General features: G+C 36.2%; 1 protein-coding gene across 1 annotated transcript; it reads right to left on the bottom strand.

The window, feature by feature from the left end:
- Positions 1–9,252: 9,252 nt before the first annotated feature.
- On the bottom strand, positions 9,253–12,688 carry LOC123307570 (pro-resilin-like). Its single transcript, XM_044889935.1, has 7 exons — positions 12,680–12,688; positions 12,150–12,240; positions 11,977–12,090; positions 11,068–11,886; positions 10,049–10,959; positions 9,796–9,985; positions 9,253–9,544 (listed from the first exon to the last, which is right to left on the bottom strand). Exons 1-7 carry the CDS (start codon positions 12,686–12,688, stop codon positions 9,423–9,425), a joined length of 2,256 nt encoding a protein of 751 aa, XP_044745870.1. The 3' UTR covers positions 9,253–9,422.
- Positions 12,689–13,857: the final 1,169 nt, after the last annotated feature.

Below are 13,857 nucleotides of genomic sequence, written 5' to 3'. Positions count from 1 at the left end.
TATAAATAACACAAAATCTTTCTTGAATGGGCGCTTCATTTATGCTTCAATATTGAGCAACTTATCAATTATTCCAAAATCGCAAATCTACAAAATTCATAGTTACCATGAATTTTGCCATCAACTTCAGCTGAGACTGTCGATGTTGTAGTCCAGGTGCCACCACAATTTTGGTCCTGTTGAATTGCCATAGTGGATTAATTTTTCATAATTATACAAAGCAAAAAATTCATATCAAACACCGCCATTCAACAAATTTTTCCTGATTTCAAACAATACCCAACGATTTTTACAATGTGAAAAACTTTTGGATATAATACTCCAAATATTATGAAGGAATTTGAGTGTTAAAACGATTAGTCAAGGTGCTGAAATGTCTATTATGCTTCTGTAATAATGCAATATATGTTCCGATATTTTCTTATGAACACATGTTCTGACGAAACGAATAATAGGAGCTATATTGAAATGAAATTAGAATTTCTCCGTTTTCAATATATCGATATGAGTATCTGATCGATTCTGTAATTTTATTTCTGTTTAATGGTACTATTATGTATATTTCCATCGAAATTAATAAAGATTTGGGAATTTCGATGGAAGATTCGTTATGGGAATGATATCTCGCAAGAGTATGGAGTATATGTTCAGATTTCATCTATGGTATATGTGAAAAGTTGTAGACTATTAAAGTCATGTTTTTCAATATATCGAAAAGAAATTCTCCAATTATTTCAACTCATCTGGTGTTGTGTAGTATCAATTGTCTATTAATTGCACAAGTTCTACATGAGTTCAGCCAAGTTTTGTGTTGATTGAACTATGGTTTAACTCAATAAGAAGTTGCTGAGCACCACCGGGTTTTAAAAACTGTAGTTAGTACAGTTAGTTAGTGTCAGTTAAAAATTCGTCAAGTCCAAACAGTTGCACCGAGATCTATAAAATGTGTGATTATCACTAGAGGAGTTGCTATGTATACTCCATTCACTTTTATTTTAGAAGTCGGTTGGCCATGGAAATTTGACACATTTCACTCTGTATAGTACGAAAATGTGGGGTTATGACGCTTGTCAAAACATTTTTGGGTTTCAAATCAACCCTATATTGCCCGTTTTACATAAAAGTTTCTGTTATTACGTATTTCATCACAATGTCGAATCTCTTCGGAAAATATGTGACGAACATAATTGAAGTTTATACAAACTGATTGAAGGTATACCAAATCCAGTTATTTGCATGTAAAATACAAGAGATCAGTATATCATAATATGCACTAGCTTGAGGAGAGTTGATGTTCGTTATCTTCTTTGGCTAAAGTTTCAATACGTTACATCAGTTGTAGATTTCAAAAATATTAACCTGAAAATGAAATGCATATGTTGCAGTGGTTGGGAATGGGTATCTCCCGAAGGAATTGACCGATACCTAATTACAAGAATGTTAAATTCTTCAACAAAAATCATCTTGCATCAATATAAGTGAAAGGAATTAAAGGAAGTTTCAATCAAGATGAACTTCACCTTTGAACAAAAATTTTACATGAATAAACAATTAGCAGGACAACTGGCGCGTATTTGTGGCTGTTCATCTTAATGCATTGATATAATAATAATAATTAGGTATTTATTGGTACCTTCAGACATTTACAATGTATAGGACAAGTCAAATGAAAAATAGAAAAATCAATTTTCGGGAACTCATTCATCGAAAATCCTGTAGTAAACTTTTCGCATTAATTCACTCAAACATAAAATTCTCAAATGCCACCTCTTTTTTGGGTATCCCAATAGAAGGAAATTCTTTGTCAACCTCTTCATTGACAATCTTTCTGATTGTGGAAATATTCAGCTGAAATATAAGTCGTTTAGATTCAGATGAAACATTATATAAATTCTCTTACATTGAATATGTTCGCTACCGTCTGACGTATCAGGGTATAACTATTTGAATGAGCGGACCTGAATTTTAAATAGCACTTCCTGAAACCCTGTCTCTTTTTTCAATCACTTTCGGCATTTTCGTAATAAAAATTGATATTAGTTGTGGCAACGGCGTTATGACATTAACGACATTTCATGAGTGCCATCCTTACTCCGTTCTGGTTACAAAAAATTGAGAAAATTATTTCATGGCCAACCGACTGCTAAAATAAATGTGAATGCAGTATAGACACCTTACTTAATATATCACAAAATCGATGTTTCATTTTCCTTCATATATTATTATTATGTAAGGAGATTTAAAATTCTCAAATTATACTTTCTTCATGTAAAGCTTTAAGCTCTGTTGAGCATCCCTAACAATAGGAGGACCTGAACTTAGCAGTTTTACACTCTGCAGGTGTTGCAAATTCATTTCATTTCTGAATCTTTGACTTATTTTTAATGTGTTGTGAATGATCAACCATTCAACTAGTTCGTCCAAGATTTTGGGTGCAAGGCCTGATGAAATTGCTTTGTTTCATATCGTATGAAAGTCACGTGTATGCTTTCCATGACCACTAAATAAGTGTTGAAGCCTTCGAATCACTATTAATTATCCTTTTTCGATCTGAAATGATAGATTGCAGAATCAAATTCATGATACAAACTCATTTCGATGTTGCATCAACAATGCATCGAACACATATGAAATTGGCGAATTTTCACAATGTCTTCACGCTTGATAGCGGATTCTACCAGATCGCCGGTGCACATACAAGAATAATGGAATTTTTATGCAGATGGCATAATGGGCCATCAATTAAAACCTCAATAACTCAACTATATACGAACTGCAAGCCTATAATCACGTTGTTTTTTGCAGGTGAGTAATTTATGGCTCAGAGATTGGTGATTGAAATATAACCGTGGATATCTCTATTATTTTTCCCGTGAGTCCATATAAGTCGACGGGGTTTTGGCCCAGATATCTACGATCTGAGATGCGAGATGGTATTCTTGACATTTCCATTTCGGTGCTTCGAGATATTTCAGAATCGTTTCCTCGATAATGAGGGATGTTTGCCATGGGAAATTATTGGAAAATTATTTTCGTTCGGCTACAACTCATAGGCATCATTGCAAAAATGCTTGTTAGATTAGATATTGAAAGCTATTTGTGTATGCAACATAGAGGGAGACCGGGAGGCTTGCTCAGGTAAGAGACTTGAACCACCTCAAATATCTCAATTCAAATTTCGCGCTACCGGTATCGTAAATAGCTTGCGACATACTCGTAACAAGGCACAACTAGTGGCTGCTCCATTTTGGCCACCATCAGAACAGTTCGGGAGTGAGAGGGTTGAACGTGATTTTGTTGTTAGGAAGAAAGAAATTGAATGATTTTTGTTTGTTACACTGTCTGAAAAGTTTGATAGGTGCGTTGTTTTATTTAGTTTTATTGCTGTCATTGATTAATATTGTTTTACAAACGATGAGCCTTTTCAATGATAGTTGTGAAAGTTTTAAGAAAACATCTGTTGAATAGACTCAAAGGAGTGCGAGAAACTTGACCCATGCTATGGTCGAGAGACATAATCAGTGGTCCAAGTTTCCCGCACTGAGCTTAAATAATAGTTTGCTTCAAAAAAAAAAGATAATTGAATAATACAAATAGGTAAAATAAAAATAAACAAAGGTTCAAAACAGTAAAAAACATCTCGGATATAAATGAGAGTGACCCTGAAATAAAAAATATGTTTTTCATATGCTGATGATGAAAACCTTGACATAGAATATCGTTGGTCATTGGAAATTGTTTTCTTTCAATGTTTCTCCTGACAAACAAAATTATGGTCAAGTCTCTCTCACCCCCTGTTCAACTCTCCCATGGGTTAGGGAGACATGAGCCAATTTTCGGTTAGTAAAAAAATAATTTCTGTACACAAAATGTTCATCTTATCATCACTCTACTATTATCGATCGTTACCTAATTGGGCATGATATCTTCACGCAAAAAAATGAGTTGCTACCATTTACAGATACAACTTCAGATTGAAAAGAGGTTCAACTCCGATTTTAGTAAGGCCTTCGACAAGGTCAATATAGATCTTCTGATTTTTGAGCTTGCCATGTTGGGCGTGTGTGGCACTTTGTTAAAATGGTTTGAATCCTATCTCGGTGATCGAGTACAATATGTCTCCATAGAGGGGTTCTCGTCAAGAATGTTTTATTCTCTGTCTGGGGTTCCCCAGGGCTCCCATCTTGGTCCTCTCCTATTTCTCGCGTACATCAATAAAATTTTCAGATCATTTAAGTCATGCAGGTTTTTACTTTTCGCTGATGACCTCAAGTTTTTCTCACAGATCTCTTGAATTGAAGATTGCATTCTTCTCCAGCAGGAAATACTCAGATTTGCTGATTTTTGTGCTGCAAATGATCTATTCCTCAATCTCCAAAAATGCCATGTAATATCTTTCACACGCAATAGGAATTTTCTCTTCCACCGATATGCGATTGATGATTTCACTCTTACCAGAACTAGTAAGCTGAAGGACCTTGGTGTCATTTTCGACTCTAAGCTCCTGTTCGATGAACACATTAATAATGTAGTGAGATCTTCTAATAAATTGGTAGGGTTCATCACAAAACAGTGTCAGAGTTTCTCTGATCGGAGGGCATTACTTTCATTGTACAATGCTTTCGTTTTAAGCAGACTCAATTTCGCTTCTTCAATATGGAACCCCCATTACACCGCCTACGTTGAGAGGATGGAGAAGGTACAGAAAAGATTTCTCAGATTCCTCGGTTTCAAAACAGGATTTCACTTAACATCCGGAAATCCACGTAACTACATGCTCCGATTGTGTTACTTCAATCTACTAACTCTTGAAGATCGGAGGAAGATAGGCGTTATTTTGTTCATCTATAACCTTATGGAGGGTCTCTCAGAGGCTCCAGATATCATTGAGCGAATAAATTTCCATATACCTCCGCGACAGCTCAGACATGTTGAGACATTCTATCCCTTGAGACGTACTAACAGTGCCAAATATTCTCCTTTGGGAAGAATGCTTCAGTCGTGTAATGATATTGGTAATAGGGTCGATATTTTTTCTGTTGACAGTTGCCTTGCACTCTGAAGAAAGTTGAGGGCGATATTTGGACTGGCTGTTCCCTGATCTCAAAAAAGGGAAAAGAAAGAAAAAGAATATTTTTCTTGTTTTTTGTTTGCTTTTTTTTAAAGAAAATATAGGTATCAATGACAAAATTGAGGAGATACTGTTAATATTGTTAAACGGTAGATATTACTTTTCTGGGAGGCATATATTTAAGTAACGTGCGTTCAAAAAAATTCGTCGTCAAGTAGGCTATGAAATTTTGAAGGCTGATGTTCGGTATATCGACGTTCAAAATTCCATAGCCTACTTGACAACGAATTTTTTTGAACGCACGTTACTTATAAGAGAAATTTCCAACATAAGAAAAATAACACCATATTCTATACCAATGATTTGACCATACTCTGTGGTGTTATGACTCTGACAACGAATTGTCACCTAGTATTTCCGGTCCATTCGTTTAACCTCATATAGCGATACACATGCTTTTCTGTTGAAGTTTGAAGTGGAAATTTGAAATTTGATGGTTCTGGTATTTCTTGATGGATAAACTGACATTAAACAACGGATTTTGATGAAACCTTTTTTATAATACCCTTATGACACTTATTACAACGATTCTTCATATTTTGACGGTAGGTCCATGCTCGAGGTCACTCACGTTCTCCCTGATAACTTGTAAATTGTTATGTCATGTCTAACAACTTATCCATGTAAATTCTGTTTGAATATATGTTTATATGTATTTCAGCTGGCCTGATGATGGCATAGATGCCGAAATCGATCGCCAAGAGAATTATATAAAAATTGGATTAGTGTGTTTTCTTTACCTCTTCTAAATACTGTTCACACTAATGGAGGATTTCATTAATAGAATTACTTGTGAACTTTTCTTTTAATTTTTCATCTGCTTTTTCTGGGTACAATGTTTGTTATTTGTTGTGAATACTGTAGTGGACGTATGCCTGTTTGTATTCTTATGTATAAATAAACTCTCCCGGACTGCCCATACTCGTATTCTTAAAGAGAATAAGAACGATTTGGGGATGATTTGATTTTTGATCCATCCATCGCAATCAACACAATTTGTGTTGTAAACAACGGATGCTGGTAGATACATCGACAGAAGGAGAAGAATGATATCTAGACGATTTATCATTGTATTCCTTTGGACTCCCTCAAACTGGGTCATCGTGTCTCCCCTATTACGTGCAGCATACTCCTACAAAACGTAATAACACGACTAAAGCAAACGAATAGTTACTTAACAAAAGAACGGCGTGTAAATATAATTCATAACAATTTTCCGTTACAAGTCTGCCTCGTGCTCTCAGCGCCTCTGGTTATGTTCTCTGAGAACTGAATCGAAATAATGAATCAAAGCAGATTGCTGAGATGTAATTACATGGCTTTGATTGGTGCTATCGCTACATTTCGGGTTTCTCACATTGTTGTACCCACATTGTTGATCGTGAGATTTCCGATTGTTGACTAACAAATAAATGCTGGATTAAAGAGAGGATTTACATATTCATTAGATGCTAATGGGAGAGGAGATGGATCGTCTAGGAAATGGAGTTATCAATGGAATATGTTGCAGTGCCAATTCCCAAGTGCGATGACATGAAATAGATAACAGGTTTCTTGTCGTATGAACCCACTTTGCGTACGGATATTCAGATGCTTGAAGACAGTTCCCTATACCAAGCTCAAAATTTTGAAGAAGCACCAGTTATCCAGAGGTATATTTAGATCCGCTGTGTATGCAAACTTCAAAAATGTAGAAATTACTTACCTGAACTCAAGACTCTTTTTGTACGGGAAGGTATACTCCATTCACTTTTATTTTAGCAGTCGGTTGGCCATGGAAATTTGACACATTTCACTCTGTATATTACGAAAATGTGGGGTTATGACGCTTGTCAGAACTTTTTTGGGTTTTAAATCAACTCTATGTTGCCCGTTCTACGTAAAAGTTTTTGTTACTACGTATTTTATCACAATGTCGAATGTCTTCGGAAAATATGTGACGAACATAATAGTTTATATAAACTGATTGAAGACATACCAAATCCAGTTATATTGTTGAGGAGAGTTAATGTTCGTTATCTTCTTTGGCTAGAAGCATCTTGCACCAATGTAAGTAAAAGGAATTAAAGGAAGTTTCAAGTCAAGATGAACTTCACCTTTGAAAAAAAATTTCACATGAATAAACAATTAACAGGACAACTGGCGCGTATTTGTGGTAGTTCATCTCAATACATTGATATAATAATAATAATTAGGTATTTATTGGTACCTTAAGACATTTACAATGTATAGGACAAGTCAAATGAAAAATAGAAAAATCAATTTTCGAGAACTTATTTTACGATGACATTAATCGAAAATCCTGTACTAAACTTTTCGCATTAATCTACTCAAACATAAAATTCTGAAATGCCACCACTTTTTTGGGTCTCCCAATAGAAGGAAATTCTTTGTCATCCTCTTCATTCACAATCTTTCTGACTGTGAAAATATTCAGCTGAAATATAAGTCGGTTAGATTCAGATGAAACATAATATAAATTCCCTATTCTCTTACATTGAATATGTTCGCTACCGTCTGACGTATTGTGAATTTTAGAATATCAGGGTATAACTATTTGAATAAGCGTACCTGAATTCTAAATGGCACTTTCTTAAACCCTGTCTCTTTTTTTAATCACTTTCGGCATTTTCGTAATAAAAATTGATATTAGTTGTGGCAACGGCGTTGTGACATTAACGACATTTCATGAGTGCCAACCTTACTCCTTTCTAGTTACAAAAACTTGAGAAAATTATTTCATGGCCAACCGACTGCTGAAATAAATGTGAATGCAGTATAGGTGTCGACAAGAACAGAAATCTTGTCTTGATGGCAATCTTCTTGTCTTGATGACAATCTTCTTGTCTTGAGAAACAGTCAAGACATCTTGTTTGACGTTTTCTTAACATATCAAATCTTGTATTGACTCAAGAAACAACGTTTTGGCACAAAAGTTGAAGTTATTTTAAATGATCCTCTTCTTAACTCTACCTATTACTATTATCTGACGATACGCCACTTCTTATGGGCCCAGTTCTGTCAAAATTGAACTTGACTTTGCCACTCCTACGTCTACGTTCTTACTCTTCCAATCGGCTTTGAACTGAATTGCAACATCTCTCTATACCTACTCTCGATGATCACAAAGTGGTTGTTTTATTTTACCATAAGTGAAATTGACTTTTCAGTAAATTGAACGTCTGCTGAGCCATTTGGCTCCTATTTTGACTCAGAATATTCACTGACAAGCAATGGAGTGAAACGTGAGTTTTAGTAAAAATACAAAATGATCAGCTACTCCGACTAATGCTAGTGAAAATGAAAAATCTTAATCTGAAACCGTATCTGTCAAAGCGGCAGTAAAAAGAAAAAGCAGTAGCATTTACCAAACCAAGATAGTGTTAGGTACTGACAGATTCTGTTATTTTTTCGAACTTCAGCTGGACATAAGTACCAACGGCGAAAATAATTAATAAGATAAAATTATACCATGTTTTCATAAACATAAAAAGTGTACCTATGCCTATGTAAAAATTGCAAATCTAGATTCCAATTGGAGTTTCAACAAGATTATCATTAAATATTTTCAATTTACATTTGAGATTGTAATGAAAGATTGAGAAATGTTTTGCCAAAGTTCCGTGAAATATTTGGCGCGTTGTTTTAATATCTCTGTACTTCTTGAGAGATCATTATGTCTGTTAATTTTTCTTTCTCGTTTTCTGCTCCTTTTTTGTTTCAGATATTATTGATGATTTGATAATCAAGAGAACAATCCTTTTTGAATTTGTAGGGAATTTTAGGTGCCTTCGAATTGAAAAAGTTGAATTAATAATTATAAATCGTTTATTCTTTTCTATATAAATAAATATACACAGTATGTTCTACAAAAATTCCATCATATCCTAAGGCAAGCAGTCGTCATCTTCAGTACTTCTATTATTAAAATTACTCTATATATAAATGAACATTCTTCATTTTATGTACAACAAACATACGAACATTCGATGTAAAATGGGAAGAAACATGAAATAGTGAAATTAATAAACTAATGCAAAAATAAAAAGGATCATAACTTCAACAAAATCCTCCCCTACTAACGAAGAGACTAGAGATGATTAAATAATTTTCTGTTGCAGCGTTCAGAAAGTGTTGTAAATTAATTTGAAAAATAGGAAAGGGTTTTGCTCGTCTGAAATTCTCGTTCTCTATGAATAAAAAATTTGAAAGTTGTCATGGATAAAGGCAAATATTCAGGTCCCTCAGTTTACTTATTGTTCGGTATGTAAGGGTGGTGATTTTTTCGCATTCAGTATGAGTATCCGTTACCATTTCCATTTCCATTGCCATTGGCGTAACCATTGCCGTTGGAAGAGCCGTTACCATTACCATTTGGCCCACGTGGGTAACCATTGCCATTTTCGCTGCTTTCTGAAAAAAATAATTCTATTGAAAATAGTTTGAAACCCAACAAGCAAATATGTATTATAAACCATGTAGTGCTATTCTTTTTTGGACATATCAGTTGAAAGATTTTCTGAAAATTAAACGAAAACATGTTGGTTGGGAAGCAATTGTTATGAGTGGTAATTTTTCTTTCGATGCTGTTCAGATATTTCGAATTTATCTCATTAACCGACTTGAAAGACATATTATCGAATTTAAATGGATTTGAGTGATACCTTCGTATGTAACGGTGGGTTTGTAACCATCAGTGTCAGCTTCGTATGACACAATCTGTTTTCTGCCATCTGGTAACAATACATTGTACTCGCCTGTTGTCAAGTCACCGTCTCTCTGTTCTTTGTGTCCAAACAGATTGCCAGACTCTGGATCGTTCACCTCATACTCGAATTCGTACTTAGCGACTTCCTGAAATCAGATATTCGAAATGTGTTAGGATATAGTTGCTTGATATGCTAATAAACAACTTACAGTGGATTCTTCTGGTCCTTCGTAGCTGTATCCGTTGGTGGGTGGCAAGTAACTGGGTCCTGGTCTTCCGTTGCTATATCCGTTACCATTACCATTAGAATAACCGTTACCATTTCCATTAGTATATCCGTTACCATTTCCATTTCCATTTCCATTAACCTTACCATTTCCATTGGTATAGCCATTACCGTTTCCATTTCCATTTGAATAACCATTTCCGTTTCCATTACCGTCGGCATAACCGTTGCCATTGCCGTTAGGAGCTCCATAAACTGGGCTTGGTGCTTTTCCATTTCCATTTCCGTTACCATTGCCATTGCCGTTTCTATATCCGTTACCATTTGGAGCACCATATACTGGACTTGGCGCTTTTCCATTTCCATTTCCGTTACCATTACCATTGCCGTTCCTATATCCGTTACCATTTGGAGCACCATATACTGGACTTGGCGCTTTTCCATTTCCATTTCCGTTACCGTTACCATTGCCGTTCCTGTATCCGTTACCATTTGGAGCACCATATACTGGACTTGGTGCTTTTCCATTTCCGTTACCGTTACCGTTACCATTGCCGTTTCTATATCCGTTACCATTTGGTGCACCATATACTGGACTTGGCGCTTTTCCATTTCCATTTCCGTTACCATTACCATTGCCGTTCCTGTATCCGTTACCATTTGGAGCACCATATACTGGACTTGGTGCTTTTCCATTTCCGTTACCGTTACCGTTACCATTGCCGTTTCTATATCCGTTACCATTTGGAGCACCATATACTGGACTTGGTGCTTTTCCATTTCCGTTACCGTTACCATTGCCGTTGCCGTTTCTATATCCGTTACCGTTTGGAGCACCATATACTGGACTTGGTGCTTTTCCATTTCCGTTACCGTTACCATTTCCGTTTCCATTTCCGTTACCGTTACCATTGCCGTTGCCGTTTCTATATCCGTTACCGTTTGGAGCACCATATACTGGACTAGGTGCTTTTCCGTTACCGTTACCATTTCCGTTGCCATTTCCGTTACCATTGGGAGCACCATATACAGGTTGTGGTGGACCGTAAACTGGACTTACTCCATTACCGTTACCGTTAGCTGGAGCACCGTATGTGGAGCTTGGTCTTCCATTTCCGTTACCGTTACCATTTCCGTTACTGTTGCCATTGCCGTTACCGTTGCCATTGCCGTTGCCGTTTCTATATCCGTTCCCATTTGGAGCACCATATACTGGACTTGGTGGTTTGCCATTGCCATTTCCGTTACCATTGGGAGCGCCATATACAGGTTTTGGTGGGCCATAAACTGGACTTACTCCATTTCCGTTACCGTTAGTTGGAGCACCGTATGTTGAGCTTGGTCTTGCATTACCGTTGCCGTTACCATTTCCGTTACCATTGGTAGGAGCACCGTATGTTGAGCTTGGTCTTCCATTACCGTTGCCGTTACCATTTCCGTTAGAATAACCATTACCATTACCGTTTCCATTACTATAACCGTTACCATTTGGTGCGCCATATGTTACACTTGGTTTTCCGTTGCCATTTCCGTTTCCGTTTCTATAACCGTTACCATTTCCGTTTCCGTTTCTATAACCGTTACCGTTACCATTTCCATTACCATTACCATTACCATTTCCATTTCCATTACCATTTGGCACGCCATAAGTGGTACTTGGAGGACCATAACTGGCAGCTGGAGCTCCGTAAGTGGCGCTGGGTGCTCCATTTCCGTTTCCGTTGGGTGGAAGATAACTTGATCCAGGTACTTGGTCGCTGTCTACATCGTAGCCGTTTCCGTTCACAGGTGGTAGATAAGCAGGACCTTGATATCCATTGCCTATTAATGAGTCACACGTATTAATGGGGAAGCAATATGAAAAATTTTGATCTATTTGAAATTGTGTTAAAGATGAAGAGTCATAATTACCGTTTCCATTTCCATTACCATTTCCGTTACCATTTCCATTACCGTTACCGTTTGGACCTATTGGTGTTCCTGGCTGGTAGCCAGGTGGACCATAAGCTGGACTAGGTCCTCCATCTGCAAAAATAGTTCATTAGGATAAGCATAGGAATTTTCACTGAAGTTTCCCAACTTACTCGCATATCCGTTTTGTGATGGTGGTAAGTATGAAGGTACTGGAGGTTCTGCCACGACTATGCCCCATATGAGCATGAACAATATGTTAATCTGCAAGAAGATTGAGAAACAGAGTTATGTGTGAGTAAAATTGGTTTTGAATTTGAAAAGATTTTGTGTCCATTTATTTTGAGTGTTTTATTCTTTTGAAAAACCATTTGAATGATACTAACGAAAAATTGACGAAAGTACAAAGATAGAAACATTTATTGACTGCTGTAGCCCGTTTCAGAGACGATTGACAAATTTTCAATTCAATTTAAGCCTATCTTTGAGTAAATTACGGTTTGCGATGAATTTGTCGGGCAACTAGGTCTCATATGGCTGAATAATGAAATTTTTATAAAAGGTTTTGATCTCGACTAAAAAACTAGTCGTCTATTCTTCATTTTCAGTTTTTTCAGAAAATCTTGAGAGTTTTTTAAAGTTTTTATCGGGTGACGAAAACGCCTACGGTTGAACGATGAAGTTTTTCGGGAGATGATCTTACCTTGTCCATGATGTAAATAATTGTGAATCCTTTTCACAAGAAAACACTTCTGTATGCTACTAGGATGGTACCTAATCAGATGAGCAACGAGTAATGAATGAATCTGGTAGAAGATTCCCCAGTTTATATATGAAATCGATCGTGATTCACAACGAAGAGTCTTATTTAGTGCACCATCGTAAAGGATCCATTTTTGCAATTTTTAGTCATTTATCGTAGTTTTTTATAGTTGTCGCGGCATTGTGAATCGGTCGCATCATATTACCTAACGTAAGTGGCAAATGTTGTTTAGCGTACCATATTTGATCTTCGTGTCTTTGTGAGCCCGCGATTTATTCAATCTTGATCCATGAAAATGCATCTTCAACGAGGTGTATTGTGTGATGGGATATGTAATGATAAGGATGGCGAAATCAGCATTTCGTGTGTGATTGATAACATCGCTCTCGCTTGCTTATGGAATTGGAGCATATATCGGTTATCTTTCAGAAAATTGGAGATTTTTGGGGTAGATTTGGAATTCGTATTGGTATTAATTCATATTTTTCATTGACGTTATGGTTTTTCTGATTCTGATTTTGAAATTGAAACTTGGAATAGCTTATCAGATTTGAATTTTCGTCAGTTGGTAATAATCAGAAAAAAAACTAATGCTAGTCTCTTGCTTGGTATGATTGAACTAAACCGAGTTTTTAGGTAAATATGCTAGAAAACATCGATGGATTTTTCTGAAATTGCGCTGTTTGTGATGTAAGAAAAATGTTTTACACCGTCTGCCAAATTTTAGATAAATCATCGATAATTTCTTTGAAAAGCAACCCTAATTTATTTTGACCTTTATCATATTCATTGACGTTTGCTAAATATTTTTTTAACATCAAGGAAAAAGAATTTTATATTTCGTAAGCATGTGTTGCTCGATATAGGGGAGACTAGGGAGCATTGATACATGGGGAGGCTTGATACAGGCTTATATCCGCGGTCTGTAGCCGTTTTCAAAAGTAATATACTGGTGAACACTATTCTCTGGCAGAAAGCACTACATGACTTTAATCTGTAAGGCTAACAGTAGTTCGTTCGTGAAATATTCAACAAAGAGTGTTTCGAGGTGAGAAATTGTAAGTATTTACTCACGTTACCTAAGGGTTTTATGATCATGCATTAATTTTTCGGCATAA

The sequence above is a fragment of the Coccinella septempunctata genome, chromosome 1, assembly GCF_907165205.1.
Source record: "Coccinella septempunctata chromosome 1, icCocSept1.1, whole genome shotgun sequence".
NCBI classification, from domain to species: domain Eukaryota; kingdom Metazoa; phylum Arthropoda; class Insecta; order Coleoptera; family Coccinellidae; genus Coccinella; species Coccinella septempunctata.
Note: the sequence above shows the minus strand (reverse complement) of the source record. Positions and strands in the feature narration are given on the sequence as shown.